Source organism: Notamacropus eugenii, chromosome 1, assembly GCF_028372415.1.
Source record: "Notamacropus eugenii isolate mMacEug1 chromosome 1, mMacEug1.pri_v2, whole genome shotgun sequence".
Classification (NCBI taxonomy): domain Eukaryota; kingdom Metazoa; phylum Chordata; class Mammalia; order Diprotodontia; family Macropodidae; genus Notamacropus; species Notamacropus eugenii.
Genome location: NC_092872.1, coordinates 737,025,598 through 737,039,514, shown reverse-complemented (window position 1 = coordinate 737,039,514; position 13,917 = coordinate 737,025,598). Strand labels below are relative to the sequence as shown.

The 13,917-nt window shown below is 45.0% G+C and overlaps 2 protein-coding genes across 2 annotated transcripts in view; both read right to left on the bottom strand.

The window, feature by feature from the left end:
* Positions 1 to 5,173, bottom strand: part of ATP6V1B1 (ATPase H+ transporting V1 subunit B1) — a 39,548-nt gene extending 34,375 nt beyond the window's left edge. Inside the window, exon 1 of the mRNA XM_072599571.1 lies at positions 4,957 to 5,173. Within this exon, the coding sequence (XP_072455672.1) occupies positions 4,957 to 5,074 (118 nt within the window). The 5' untranslated portion in view covers positions 5,075 to 5,173. The remainder of the gene's footprint in view (positions 1 to 4,956) is intronic.
* A 2,464-nt stretch (positions 5,174 to 7,637) lies between these two features.
* VAX2 (ventral anterior homeobox 2) overlaps positions 7,638 to 13,917 on the bottom strand; it is a 30,576-nt gene continuing 24,296 nt past the window's right edge. The window contains exon 3 of the mRNA XM_072649622.1: positions 7,638 to 8,283. Coding sequence (XP_072505723.1) covers positions 7,786 to 8,283 — 498 coding nt within the window. The 3' untranslated portion in view covers positions 7,638 to 7,785. The remainder of the gene's footprint in view (positions 8,284 to 13,917) is intronic.

The window sequence follows — 13,917 nt, the reverse complement described above, 5'->3', positions numbered from 1 at the left end:
ATGCTGTTAGAGCATGAATGTTCACTGTCTTTCTCCTCTGTCTCTCTCTGTCTCCATCTCTCTCCCTGTCTCTCTGTCTCTTTCTGTCCCTCCCTCCCTCCCTCCCTCTCTCTCTCTGTCTCTCTGTCTCTGTCTCTGTCTCTGTCTCTTCCCTCTTGTTTTTGTGGTATGGAGAGGGGCAGCAGGGTCTAGTGGATAGAGTGCTAGACTTGGAGTCAAAAAACCTTAGTTTGACCCTGCCTCTGAAATTCCTAGCTGTATTACCATGGGAAATTCGTGAAATTTCTCTGTACCTCAGTTTCCTCATGAAAAATGGGGATAATAATTCTCATAATGCCTATAACCTTGTGTTGTGGTTGAGGAATGGCTTAGAGGGTTAGAACTAACTAGAGAACAATGGTCAGGTTACCAAAATCAAGACTTAATTCCACCCCTCCATCCCCCGCAGAAATCATAACACAAGATATCACAGGACCTTAGGTCTCAAGCTGGAAATGCCTTTGAAGGTCACATGGTCCAACCCTCCATGAGGACACCAAGGGTTAGGGAACTTTAATGTCCTGCCCAAGGTCACACAGGTCATCAGGCAGAGCTAGGATTGCAATCCAAGTGCCTGGCTTCCATTTGAACTGTGCCATGCAGCAGAGATTTTCCAGGATAAAAGTCTCATAAAACACTAGTCATTCCGGTAGAAAAAAAAAGGCCATTTGACAACTGTACCTAATCAAGGTTGGGGTCTTCCAGCTAGCTGAGTCCTGGGCAGTGCCCCCCTAAAACTCCGGTGCATAGCAGCTCTCTTCTGGTTACTTTATACACCGTTACTTTATAGGTTGTTCCAAGACTCCATGACCACAAAGGAGTCAGGAGCACAGCTATAGCTCTTGTGGTAGGCAAAGATGACATGACATGAGACTGAAAATGACAGGAGGGATGGCTAGGTGGCGCTGCAGTGGATAAAGAGCCACAACTGGAGTCAAAAAGACCTGAGTTCAAACTTGACCTCAAATGTTTACTAGCTGAGTGACCTGGGCAAGTCACTTAACCCTTCATTTCCTCATCTGTAAAATGAGCTGGAGAAGGAAATGGTAAACCATTCCAGTATCTTTGGGGATAGAAAATCCTGAATGGAGTTGAACATGACTGAAAACAACTAAACAAAGTGTGGTATAGTGAAAAGATTGCACCTGGAGTCAGGAGACCTGAGTTCAAATCACAGATCAGGCACACATGAACTGGGTGAACATGGGCATGTTATTCTCCTCTCTGACTCAGTTTTTGTTCTGTCAAGTCAACAAACATTTATTAAAGGCCCATTTTGTGCCAGACACTGGGTTAGGCACTAGGGATACAAAAGTCACCCCCACCCCTCAGAAAAATCCCAAAACAAAAAAGGAATTCACAGTCTAATGGAAATATAGGGGAGATGGGAAAGTCAGGGTCATAAGGTGCATGTAGGGCCTCTCTGGGAGTCAAGAAGACCTGAGGTCAAGTCCTTTTTCTGACACCTACTAGATGTAGGTGACACTGAGCAAATAATTTAATGAGGAGGGCAGCTAAGTGACAGAAGATTTGCTGAGTTGCCTTGCACCAATGAAACCACAGGTTCAGACCAAAAAAAAAATGGTTATAATAAGAATTTTGCTTCCCACTTCATAGAGGTGCCTTGAGTAAAGCACTGTAGAAACCTTAATTGTTCATAAATGTAAGTTGGTAGTAATCTGTGTGGTATACTTTAATGCCACTTCCCCATGGGTCATGGCCATGTTCACCCCATTATTAGCCACACCAGGCCCCACCAGACCCTAGGAATGTGACATTACTGCATCAGAAGCAGAATGTCCCTTGGCTTCTCCTGGGATAGAAAAGCTCATGACCTTGACTCAGTATCAGGACAGCCCCTTCCCTGACTGTTGACAGTAAACTGTGTTGGGAGGTCGGTTGTGATCAGAAAGAAGCTGGATTGGGCTCACCCAGCTAAGTAAGGCTATGGGTGTGCCTTGGAGCCAAGTGGTTGAGGAGGTAGAAGTAGAGAGGATATCACCTTTCCTTGTCCATTCTGTCTGGGGGTGGGGATGCAGGGAGCAGCAGGTCCTGGACATTGAACCCAATGATGACCAGACCTCCTGGTCACTTAGCTCTCCCGACACCTTCCTCTACCATCCCAGTACTAGTCTATGATTCCAGCTCAGTCCTTGTCTGTATATGTTCTTTCTCAGCTCTATCAGATCTCTAGGATTCCTGGAGGGGCAGGATCTCACGAGGACCCCTAGCTTCTTAGAGGATGGGGGTCCCTCTTTGTGGATCATCCCCAGGACAGGGACTACATCTCCTGTATCAGACTAGGGGATCTTCATCTGCTCCTTTAACTCTCTTCTCACCATTTCCTGCCCTCCCTGGTCTCAGGATCCCATATTAGAGCTGATGGGGACCTAAGAGACCATCTCATTTAAACCCCTCATTTCAAGATGAGGTAAATGACTTCTAGATTGGTGAGGGGATTTACCCAGAACCCCACAGTTTAGTGTGTGAAGCAGTATCTGAACCTAGGTCTCCCTGACTCTAAAACAAAAACTCTCTTTTCTTTCAAAGTCAACTCTAGTATCATAATCTTCATTAAGCTTTCTTTGGACTTGTTCTCCACCTCACTCCAATCTTAACTCAAAATAAGAAGTGTGTAAAGAACATGGGAATTGGAGTCTGGGCCCCTAAGCCCAAATCCTCCTTCTTCTACTGACAGTGAGACCTTGGAGGAAATCATATAACCTTTCTCCGGACTTTAGATTGGGAATCTGTAAAATGAGGTGGTCAGACCAGGTGGCTTCTAAAAGTCTATTCCTCCTGGAATGCATATCTGAAACCAAAATGGAATCCTTCCTTCCTTCCTTCCTTCCTTGCTTCCTTCCTTCCTTTCTTCCTTCCTTCCTTTCTTCCTTTCTTCCTCACTTCAGTGCTTCCTCCCTTCTCTGTCTCTGTCTCTCTTTCATTTTTGATGCTATTTTTCTAACCCTAATACCCCTCTGTGGGAACATGTCTCACATAGCTGCCTGGAACTATCCTTTCTAACTCTAATTCCCTTTTCTAACACTTTTAGGAATTGGAGCCTTCTCTCTGAGATTCTCTCCCCTTTTCACAACATAAATTTTGTTTGTGCATAGCTGATGGCTCATTGTCCCCCCATTGGTATGGGAGTTTTCAAGGGCAGGGACTCAATTGTTGTTTCTTCATTTGTAAAATGGGGATAGTAATAACACCTACCTCTCAGGGTTGTTGTGAGGTTCAGATCAGATGATAGTAATGTGCTTAGCACATCGTGGCTCTATATGAATACTAGCTATTCTTACTAATGTCAGCTACTGTCCTTGTGTCCTCTGCACTCATCACAGAGCCAGGTGTATAATAGATACTTGACTAATGTTTGAGAATTGTAAATTCTCCCTGGGAGGTGAGGGGTTAGATTGGATGACTTTCAAGGTCTCCCTGACCTCTAAATCTTTCCTTTCTCAAATTTCTCATGGTATATGGTGTCTCTCCTATGCCTCTCTCACATTTTGGCTTTTATCATAGACCTCCATATTTTACGCTTTCCCTTCCCAGACCATAAGGTCCTGGAGAGTAGGGACAATGCTTTGTCTCATCTGTATGCCTAGTCCTTAGCCCAATCACTTGAATATAGTGAACATTTAACAGAATTTTGCTGAATTTAGTTGAATCTAAGTCTCCCACGTGGTTAGCAAGGGCTCTCCCCTTCCTGGGGCATTCAGGAGGTGTGGAGGCCAAGCCACCCCCTCATCTTTCTGCTCCTTCCTCTCCAGGGCTGGCCAGGGCTGACTTCTGTCTCTATCTGGCCAGCTCTCAGTCAGAGCCGGCTCCAGTGAGTTCTGAACCCTTAAGGGCTGAGGGGAGGGGCTTGATCTGTCTGTTCACTCTCCAGGAAGAAGGTGATCCAAGCCAGCTGAATGGCAGGTGTGACCTTGGTAAAGGTGAGGTAAGTTGTGTGTGTGTGTGTGTGTGTGTGTGTGTGTGTGTGTGTGTGTGTGTGTGTGTGTCTGTGTGTGTGTCTGTGTGTGTGTGTGTGACCAAGAGAGGGGGATGGATCTGGGCCAAGCAGGAAAAGGGGGACTTGAAGGGGAAGGTTGTCTGCTATCCAATCCTTAGGATCATAGTCACCCTGAAATCTCTGGAACTGGGAACACCCATAAATAGACACACAGTGCTGCTTGCATGCTTGCCCCTTCTGAGTACCCTCCACAGTGGGCACAGCTGATACTCACATCGGCACACTCTGCACACTCTGGCACCCAAACCCATGGTTTGCAGGACTGGCCCCCGCCTGATATGTTTGTGGGGAGCCCAGAATGGGTCTATTGTTTCAGTAGGAGCTGGCTGTGACTGTGGCTGTGGGTGTGGTTGAGGGAGCAGCCCAGAGGACACAGAAAACCCTTCTTTGTTCCAGGGTCCTTGCTAGTTTGGTGGGGGCTAGTTTGGTGGGGGGAAGGACAGAGGGAGACTCAGAGTCAGAATAGATGGCAGCCAGATGGAAAAGGGAGAGGGAGAGTGGATAACTTGGAGATATGCCCCCTCCCCAATCCCACCTCCTACTGCCCTGTAATCTAGGGCTTTGAGCAAAGGTGTCCCTCGACTTTTGACAGCAAAGCACCTAATCCTGCCAGTCTCTCACCTGCCATTCCCATCCCACAGTCAGGTCTGTAAAGTGCTATCTTATTCCATGCCATGAAAACAGGCACAGAAACAGGATAGACATACAGGAGGATCACAGTTGGCATGAGGGACATTTCCTCTCTTCAGCCCTCCACCCCCATCTTGTCCTCAAAGTACTGAGGCATCCTAGCCATCCAATAGTCTCCCTCTCCTCTGATAGGGGCCAGGGAAGTAGGATGCTGAATAGCAGGGAACCCTCCCAGGAGAGCCCTCTCATGCCATGGGGGAATGACTCACTGATTCGGGGATGGGTGATGTAGTTTCGTGTGACCACCTGGATGTGCTCCCGAACTGCAGCTGTTGCTCCAAAGGTGCCCAGGATGTCATTTGGCCTAGACTCTACCTCGGTTGCCATTTCCCAGTCTATACTCTCAGAGGTGGAGATGGATGAAGCCAGGGCAGTCAGCTCTTAAGCTAAGAGACTGGGCTGGAGCTGGAGAGGGCTGCCTCCTGCTTGCCTAGCTCAGCCCCTTCCTCCACCTCTTTTCCACGCTTGTTGACAGTAAATAGGAAATTCTAGGCTTTCAGAAGTCAGCTGTTCTCTGTAACCCAGAGGAATCTCTTATCTCCTCCCCTGTGCCTAGCTCTTAAGAGCTAGCCCTTAGGATAAGACCCCAGGATCATAGATGTACCCCTGGCAGGCACTTTAAAGGTCATCTTGTCCAATTCCCTTATTTAACAGATGAGGAAACTGAAGCCCAGGGAGGTGAGGCAATTTCCCTGAAATCACAAAGATCTCCACAAGGCGAGGATCTAAACCCAGGATAAACTTAGCTAGAGAAAGGGAAAAGGAAAAATGTAGGCAGGGGGACAGTTTGGAGGCTATTCCCAGGTGCTCCTTTAGGGAGAGCAGGATGAGCCCAGAGGAGATGGGTGTGAGACACTGATTGAGAAGGTTTGATCCATTGGAGTGGAGATTGTCTCCTTCTTTAGTCATGTTATGAAGTGTGATCCCCATCACCGTCATCCCCACCATCATTACTGTCAGCACCACCATCATTACCATAAATATACCACCACCATCATCATCAACAGTAGATGTTTTGTCTCTCTACTAGATTTTGAGGTCCCCCAGGGGCTGGGACCTCCTCTGCTGAATTGGAGCCCTCCTAAGGTGTGTGTCAGGAAGGCTGTATCCCCTTCTCAGAGCTGAAGAGTTCTGTCTTCCCTTTCCTCCTAACTTTCCCTGTGCCCTACAGAGGGTTGTGGTTGTGGGGGTGGTGACACTAGCAGCTTACAGTGATGACGATGCTGGGAGTGATGATGAGGACTGTGAAAGCTATGGGCTTTATCAGCATGGGCTGTGACAGTGGTGACAGAGATTCTGACATCAATAATTGATGGGCATGGAGATATGTGGATGGTGAGGATATTGACAATGACAAGGGTGATAGTGTTTCTAATAATGATAAGAAGAATGGGGATGAAGGCAGTAACGATGAAAGTGACAGTAGTAGTGATGAAGATAATGGTACTGTTGATGATGGTGGTGGTGGTTTATTTATGGTAATGATGGTGGTGCTGACCGTAATGGTGGTGGGGATGACAGTGATGGGGATCGCACTTCATAATGTTAGTGTTTATGCTGACTGTGTTATTGATGAAGGAAATGGGGATGATAACTTGTGGTGGTGGAGACAGAGTGTCAGTGAGGGTGATGTCATGATAGAGGGGAGGATAGTGGTGATGGCGAGTGAAGACACAATATTTTGACCCCAGGGATTCTTGTGACTCCTCCCTTACCAGAGTATATCCACATTATCTTTAATGGAAGGTACACTCTGAAAGGCAGAGAATGATGTGATGATGATCTCTCCCTTTCCCTGAGGTTGAGACCCATCTCCCAGGATTCTAGATCCATGGTACACCAAGGACTAGTTTCAGCCACTTATTTTTGGTTTTGCCATCTGTACTTTTCTTTTCAGTTCTTAGATCCTTCCATGTAATGTACAGCATTGCAAAGCAATTTCCCTTGCCACACTCCCGACCATACCCCCACCCCACTTATCACCATATCAGTGCCCTGGGAACACTTTGACAGGTCTGGTCTCCTGCCTAGAATGGAGGAATAAAAGTGAGGAATCTCTCATTGCCCACTTCTGGAGGATCCTGACTTGCGCCAGTTGATAGGTAGGTTCAGGAAAGGCGTCCACACTGTGGGTCTATTTCCCCAAACATAGAATGTATTGGCAAAACCTGTGCCAACCAAAACTTTAAAATTAGTAAATTTTGTCCTTGCTGCCTCCATCCTTCCATTTCTGAGCTCATTTCTACTATTTTATCACCCTTACCACCCACATTAACTTAGGGACTGGATGCATTCCTCTCCACCCTACTTTCCTAGGTAGTTATCATTATAACAGAGAAAGAGTAATGATGCACCCACAGGGATTATGTGCTAATGGTGGAATTTCAGGCACAGTGTTACCCAGATTGGGGAGATATTTTTGGAGAAGAGGAACCTTCCTTCATATCACCTTGTGTAAGCAACCACATCATCTGTAGGGGGAGGCCAGCTTAGGCATCTACATGTTAAGAGGAGCCCTGAACAGACAGAAGCCACCCTCCAGCAATACAGGAAGTCCAGCATTCTGACCCTACTTCCAACCATTAACCCTCTCACTCCTCCCAGGCCTCCTGGCTCTCAGTTCAGCTCCTACTAAAAGGGCCTGGAGAGGATGAGGAGAATGAGGAAGGAAGGCCTGAGGACTGAAAGTCTGGTGGAAAGGGCAGGGCAATTTTTTTTATCTCTTTCATTCTTGTGCCTTTCCTTTTATTTGTGTGAGAGATGCACACTGGCACACTTACTGGAGTGAGCACATGCGCACGTGCACACCCATACCCATACACACACACACACACACACACACACACACACACACACACACACACACACACACACACAAACTGCCCAGACATTTGGTTGATGAGTTTTTTCAGCTGGGAGAGAGAGACTAACAGAGAGTGGGAAAGTCTTTCTCTTCTTCCTCCAAGGCTGGTGTGATGGGGTGGAGAGACAAATGGACATGTGATGGGGAGGGAGTGTCAGTGTGGGGTAGGAGGTGGTTAAGTTGTGCTGGCCTTCTTGTTGCTAGAGCCACTGCTTTTCCTTTCCAGTCGACTGTATGGTTCAAAGGCTGAAGTGCCCAATTCATACCCACTGGGCAAGTCCAGGAGTGAGGTTGTAGTGAAACATAGAGGAGGTGGTGGGGGTGGGAGCCGAGGAGAAGTTGAGGCTGAGGCCATCTGGGGCCCAATTAGGCCAAAGGGGGCTCCTGCTTTGGGGGGGCTCTCAGTTGGGCTGTTCCCAGTGAGGTTTGAAGAGGAGTTCCGGGGGAGCCCCAGGGTGGTGGCCCCATTGCTGGTGGTCAGGCCTGGTGGTGAGGAGGTCAGGGCCAGAAAACTAGAGGCCCCAGGGACTGAGAGAAGACGTCCCTGCTCCAACAGTCGCAAGATGTTGGATGTGGCGAAAGCCTCAGAAGTGGAAGTAGATGAGTGCTTCTCCGAGTCCCGGCTCTGGTCCTTCTTTTGCTTTGTCCGGCGGTTCTGGAACCAGACCTTGACCTTGGTGAGGTGGAAGGCAGAGTAGAGGGAGAGAGAGAAGATGGGAGTTGGGAACAGAAGGAAATAGGGAGGAGACAAAGGAGAGGGAGAAATGAGGGCAGTTAAAGAAGAGAAGTAATGGTTTTGGCCAAGCCAGTGAGAAGATGGGGAAGTACGGGATGGTAAAAGGTGGTGGGGGAAGCAAGAATGGGGGATCAGGAAAGGAAGGGAGGAAGAAGAGAGATAGATTCTATTAAACAGGCAACCAATGACCCTTTTAGGGTAGAGCATCCAGAGGTCTCCCTAACTCCTATCCCCCTCCTTTCCTCTGCCAGTCCATACATCCTACCTATCTTTATTTTTAAAAATTTCTTCAATGGAAAAGGTAGGTAGATACCAGAACTGCCAAGCTGCTTTGAATCTCTTATGTCTGTGGGGGCAGAGATTCAAAGGGCCATAGAATCCAGGGCTGGAAAAGACCTTAGAATTCATCTAGTCCAGCCCCACCATTTAATGAATGAGAAAAAGAGGCCTACAGAAGGGACAGGATCCATCTGACAACATACAGATAGTTGTCTCCCAGAGGTCTCATCCTAAACCTGTCCTTAACCTTAATGTCATCATAGTGTCCTAGAAATCATGTTGGTTTGGGAGTTAGCTCAAATTTTGTTTCAGCTTCTTGCTACCTTGTGTGGCCTGGGACAAGTCACATAACTTTCTGGGACTCAGTTTCCTCATCTGGAAAAGGAGGGTGCTGGAATGAGTGTTCCCTAAAGTTCCTTCCAGCTCTCACTCTGTAATCCTGTGACCAACTCCATCCCATCCCTCTCTGGGCTTCCTTCCAAAAAGCTGAGAATTGTGTGGTTCTGGCCTCCTGCTTTCCAGTCTGAGGGACCTCAAGAACAGGACACCATAATTAGTAGAGGCTCTCTCTGCTGACCATTCTCTAGAAAGGCATCTGGCCTTGAGGATTGTAGATGTAGGTAGACAGCCTAGAGCTCTTGTCCCAGGAGGATACATATATAAAGGAATCCAGATCCAAGTTGTATCCTGAAAGTGCCACACATCTTCATTACCATTATCATCATCATCGTCATCACCCTTCTCACCATATCCATCATCATGGTTCCCAATCATTATCATTCAGACTTCCTAAGGGTAAAAACCTTTGTTTTTCCTCATCTCCTTTTCTCCCTGATAGCATTGCCTAGCACAGGGCTAGGCACATGAGAGGTGCTCAGGACCACAGAATCTGAAAGCTAGAAGTAGTCATGTTATAGGATCCACAGCCAGAAGATAGCTTGGAGATCATTTACTTCAACTCCCTCATTTTACGGAAGAAGAAACAGTCTCCTGAAATGAAGCAACTTGCCCAAGGTCAGACAGGCATCAAGGGGAAAAGGTAGGATCTGAACCTATGTTCTTTGATTTCAGGTCTCTGCCTTTCTATTCATCTAGTTTTAACTCTTTCATGAACAAAGATCCCCTTTACATCATAACCACCATGTGGTTATCCAACCTTCACCCCAAAACCTCCAGTGAAGGGAAACACCCTACTGCCTAAGGCACACCAATCCGTTTGGATCGTCATCATTGGTAAGATGATTCTGCTTACATTCAACCTTAGTTTAGTACGGTGCCTGGCACATCATTTCAATGTTGTTCCGTTGTTTCAGTTGAGTCTGACTTTTTGTGATTCCCTTTGGGGTTTTCTTGGAAGAGAGTGATTTGCCATTTCTTTCTCTTATTTTATAGATGAGGAAACTGAGGCAAATAGGGTGAAGAGATTTGCCCAGGGTGTTTGAGGCGAGATTTGAACTCAGGAAGATGAGATTTCCTGACCCTCAGGTGTGGTGCTCTGTGCATGATGGCACCACCTAGCGTCCCCAAGACTACAGCTATTTGTTTAATTTCACCTTATTAGGGTCAACTGAAAGGCCTTCTGGGTACAAAGAACATACAAAGACAAAACCTTGGGAACTAGGTTGTACTTTGAGAAAACAACATGTCCACAGAAAATAATAATAGTAATAACACTTTAACAAAGTAAGAGCTTTACAAACATCATCTCATTAGAACCTTACGACAATCTTACGAGGTAGATGCTGTTATTGCCCTCCATTTTGTAGATGAAGAAACTAAGGGAGACAGAGATTAAATGACTGGCCCAGGGTCAACACAGCTAGTAAGTGTCTGAGACTGGATTTGAACTCAGGTCTTTGGGATGTCTCTTTCAATCCACTGTATCTCCTAGATGCCTCCAGACAAAATGTACACAAAATAATCCACAGTAATTTCAAAAGGGAAATCATATCATAACTAGGGACAGGGGTAGAGTTTCTGGAAAGACCCTCTATAGGTGGAAATACCTGAACTGTGTCTGGAAGGAAGCTAGGAGATGAGGAGGGAGGGCATTCTTGATAAAGGGTACCACCTGTGCAAAGGCTGCAGGTGGGAGGGACAATATCTGGTGTAGGGGAGCCTACAGGTCAATTTGACTATCACAGAGAGAGTGTTTGAAGAGAAAGAATGTGAAAGTCACAAATGAAAAGCTAAGGACTGTGCATTTCAGCCTAAAGTCAATAGGAAGCCTTTGCAGACTTTTGGGTATAGAAATTCAAATGAGAACAACCTCCTCAAACCTATCAGATTGGAGACCTTAACAGAAAGGGACAATGCTCTTTGTTGGAGGGGCAGTAGGAAGACAGGCATTGTACTGGAGATTGAGATGGTGGACTCTTGCGGGCAATCCCAAGCTTATTTAGCCATAACTTTCCTAAAAGTAATGAAGACCCAAGAATACACTGAAGATGAAGTTGAAGATAGTTTAGCCATACCAAAAAGCAATTTGTAACTATATCCAACTAAACTAAACTGGACATACTTTGACCCAGGGATACCAGTCCTGGGCACATATCCCACAAAGACCAAAGAACTGCTAAAAAGATAAAGACCCCAGATATTTGCAGCAGTGCTTTTTATTGTGGCAAGGGACTGGAAGCAAAGGGATTTCTATTAAGTGGAAAATAGCTAAATAAATGGTGGAATCTAAATGTAATGGAATAATTTTGTTGTTCTTATTCAGTTGTTTCAGGTGATTCAGTTCAGAATCACTCTTTGAGATTCCCTTTTGGGGTTTTTTTGGTAAAGATACTGGAGTGATTTGCTCTTTCCTGCTCCAGCTCATTTTACAGATGAGGAAACTGAAGCAAACAGGATTAAATGACTTGCCAGTGTCACACAGCTAGTAAGTGTCTGAGGCTGGGATTTGAATTCAGGTCTTCCTGATTTCAGGCTGGGCACTCTATCCTATTGCGCTACCTAGTTTCCCTAATGGAATGTTACTGCACTATTTTTAAAAAATGATAAAGAAGATGGTTTCAGAGAAACCTGGGAAGACTTGTATGAACTGATGCAGAGTGAAGTGAGCAGAACCAGGAAAGCCACTAATATAGTCTCAACATTGTAAAGATGAATGACTTTGACCAATCATGATTCCAGAGCATTTCCCTCTTCACAGAGGAATGGTGGATTCCAGGTGCTAAAAGAGACATACATTTTGAGACTTGGTCAATGTGTGAATTTTTTCCTCAACTATTTATTTGTTCCCAGGCAAGGCTTTTACATTTAGGGAAGAGAGAAAAGATGTTGGGGGTGGGAGAGATGAGCAGTGGTACTGATGTAAAAAAAAAAAACAGGGAGAAAAAAAGGGCTTCAATAAAATATTAAAAATACCCAGATGTAAGCAGAAGAGAGTTCAGAATGGAACACAGACACAAAGAGCAGGGTTGCTACTTTAGTGTTAAACTGAATATATACTTAGAAAAAACCTCAGATGAATGTAGTAGAGAGTCAAGGATTCATGTGTAATCCCCTTTTTATGTTTTTCTTTTCATAACAGAAATTTTCACATTTGTTTACATTTGTTAAGTTCAGAATTTTTAAAAATAATTTTTTAAAGAAGAATTGGGTCAGAAGCCAGGATTAGATCCTCACAACACCAGACGCTTATTTTGCTTCATCTCTGCTTCTTCATGTGTAAAATGAGAATGATGCTAATTAGTAATTGCTAGCATTTATGTAATGCTCTTTGCTTTGCAAAACAGTTTAAAACATTATTTTTTTATTCTCAAAACAACCTTGAGAGGTGGGTGCTATTATTATCTCCCCCATTTTACAATTGAGGAAACTGCCATTTGGGAAGATTGTGACTTACTCGGGGTCACTAGTAAGTGTCTAAAACTGAGGTCTTCCTGATTCTTAGTCCAGTTTGCCCTATAGCTGCCTTCTGGGGTTGTTGTGAGGGAAGTATATTGTATTCCTTAAATGTGAGTTCTGATGGTGATGGCAGTGACGGAAGCATGGGTCATAAATAAGGACATGTGGAGAGTACAACAATTTGGACTGCTGCTGGGAAATTGAACAAAGGTCTCCAGTTCCATTGCATCCTTCTACAGGCATTAATTTGTGTGGCAACCAGAGGCATTATGGAGAATGGAAAAAATATCCTTCAGTTCAGCTTTACTCAGTTTCTCATCAGTTTTGCTAAGTGAAGCCCCAAAATTCGGCACAGAGATATGATAGCAATGAACCCTAACTAGGAAAAGAGTTTAGACTGAGGGAGCTTAAGCAGTAAACTGATGAAAAGAATCATCTATTTAATGTTTAATAAGAATGTATGTAGAGCCTATATTGGATTTCACGCCATCTTGGGGAGAGGAGAGGAGAGGGTGGCAAAGAAAATTTAAAACTTATGGAAGTGAATGTTGAAAACTAAAAATAACTAAATTAATTTATAAAAAAAGAATAATATATTTAGAACTGGAAGTGACCCTAGAGGTTATCAGAGTAAAGCCTGCATTTTACATATGAGGCAACTGAGGATCACAAAGGTTGAGTGATATGCTTAAGGCCATGCAAGTGGCTTCAAACAGACATTTTTTATTCTTATTCTATATTCACATATATACACATACATATATATCTTATTCTTATTATAAAAACCCACTGTTTTTTCCTTTGTACTGTCTTTCAAATTTAAAGAATAGTCTCAACCCACCCCCCCTGCAAAAAAAAACCAACCCCTCAACAAAACAAAAACAACGCTCCAAAAAACCAAGGGTTTTTCCAAGTAGGTAGCCTGCTGCATTCTTCTTCCTGGGGTCTACACCCCAAAGAACTGAAATATTTCCCTATATTAAGGAGCTGGTCATTCCCCCCCCCCCCTTGGGAAGAAATTCTAGCATTAGGCACAGAGCAGTCCAAAATCAGTGGATTTGAGCAGAGAACAGCAGTGGAGATGCAGAGAAGTAATTGGAGATGCCCAGGTGAGAGCAGAAGAAAGCTGCTAATTCAGTGAGAACACATCCAGTCCTACAGCCTTGTGGCACAGAAGTTACTCTAGCCACACAAATTTCCCCAAACGTCATAGCCTACCAGCCTCACCTTCCACAAAGCTCCTCCCAATCTGCACTGACTAGAACTGACTGAGCACAGGACCAGGAGGCTTAGTCATTTAAGGTCTTTAGTGGTCTTGGCCAGTTTCCACAAGCTCTCCATTCAATTCAATCAAAGAACTTGTTCTACCTTCATAAAGTTTCACAGGCTATGGTTACATGCTTTCGGTTAAACACCTCACTACCTCTGTTTCATCTG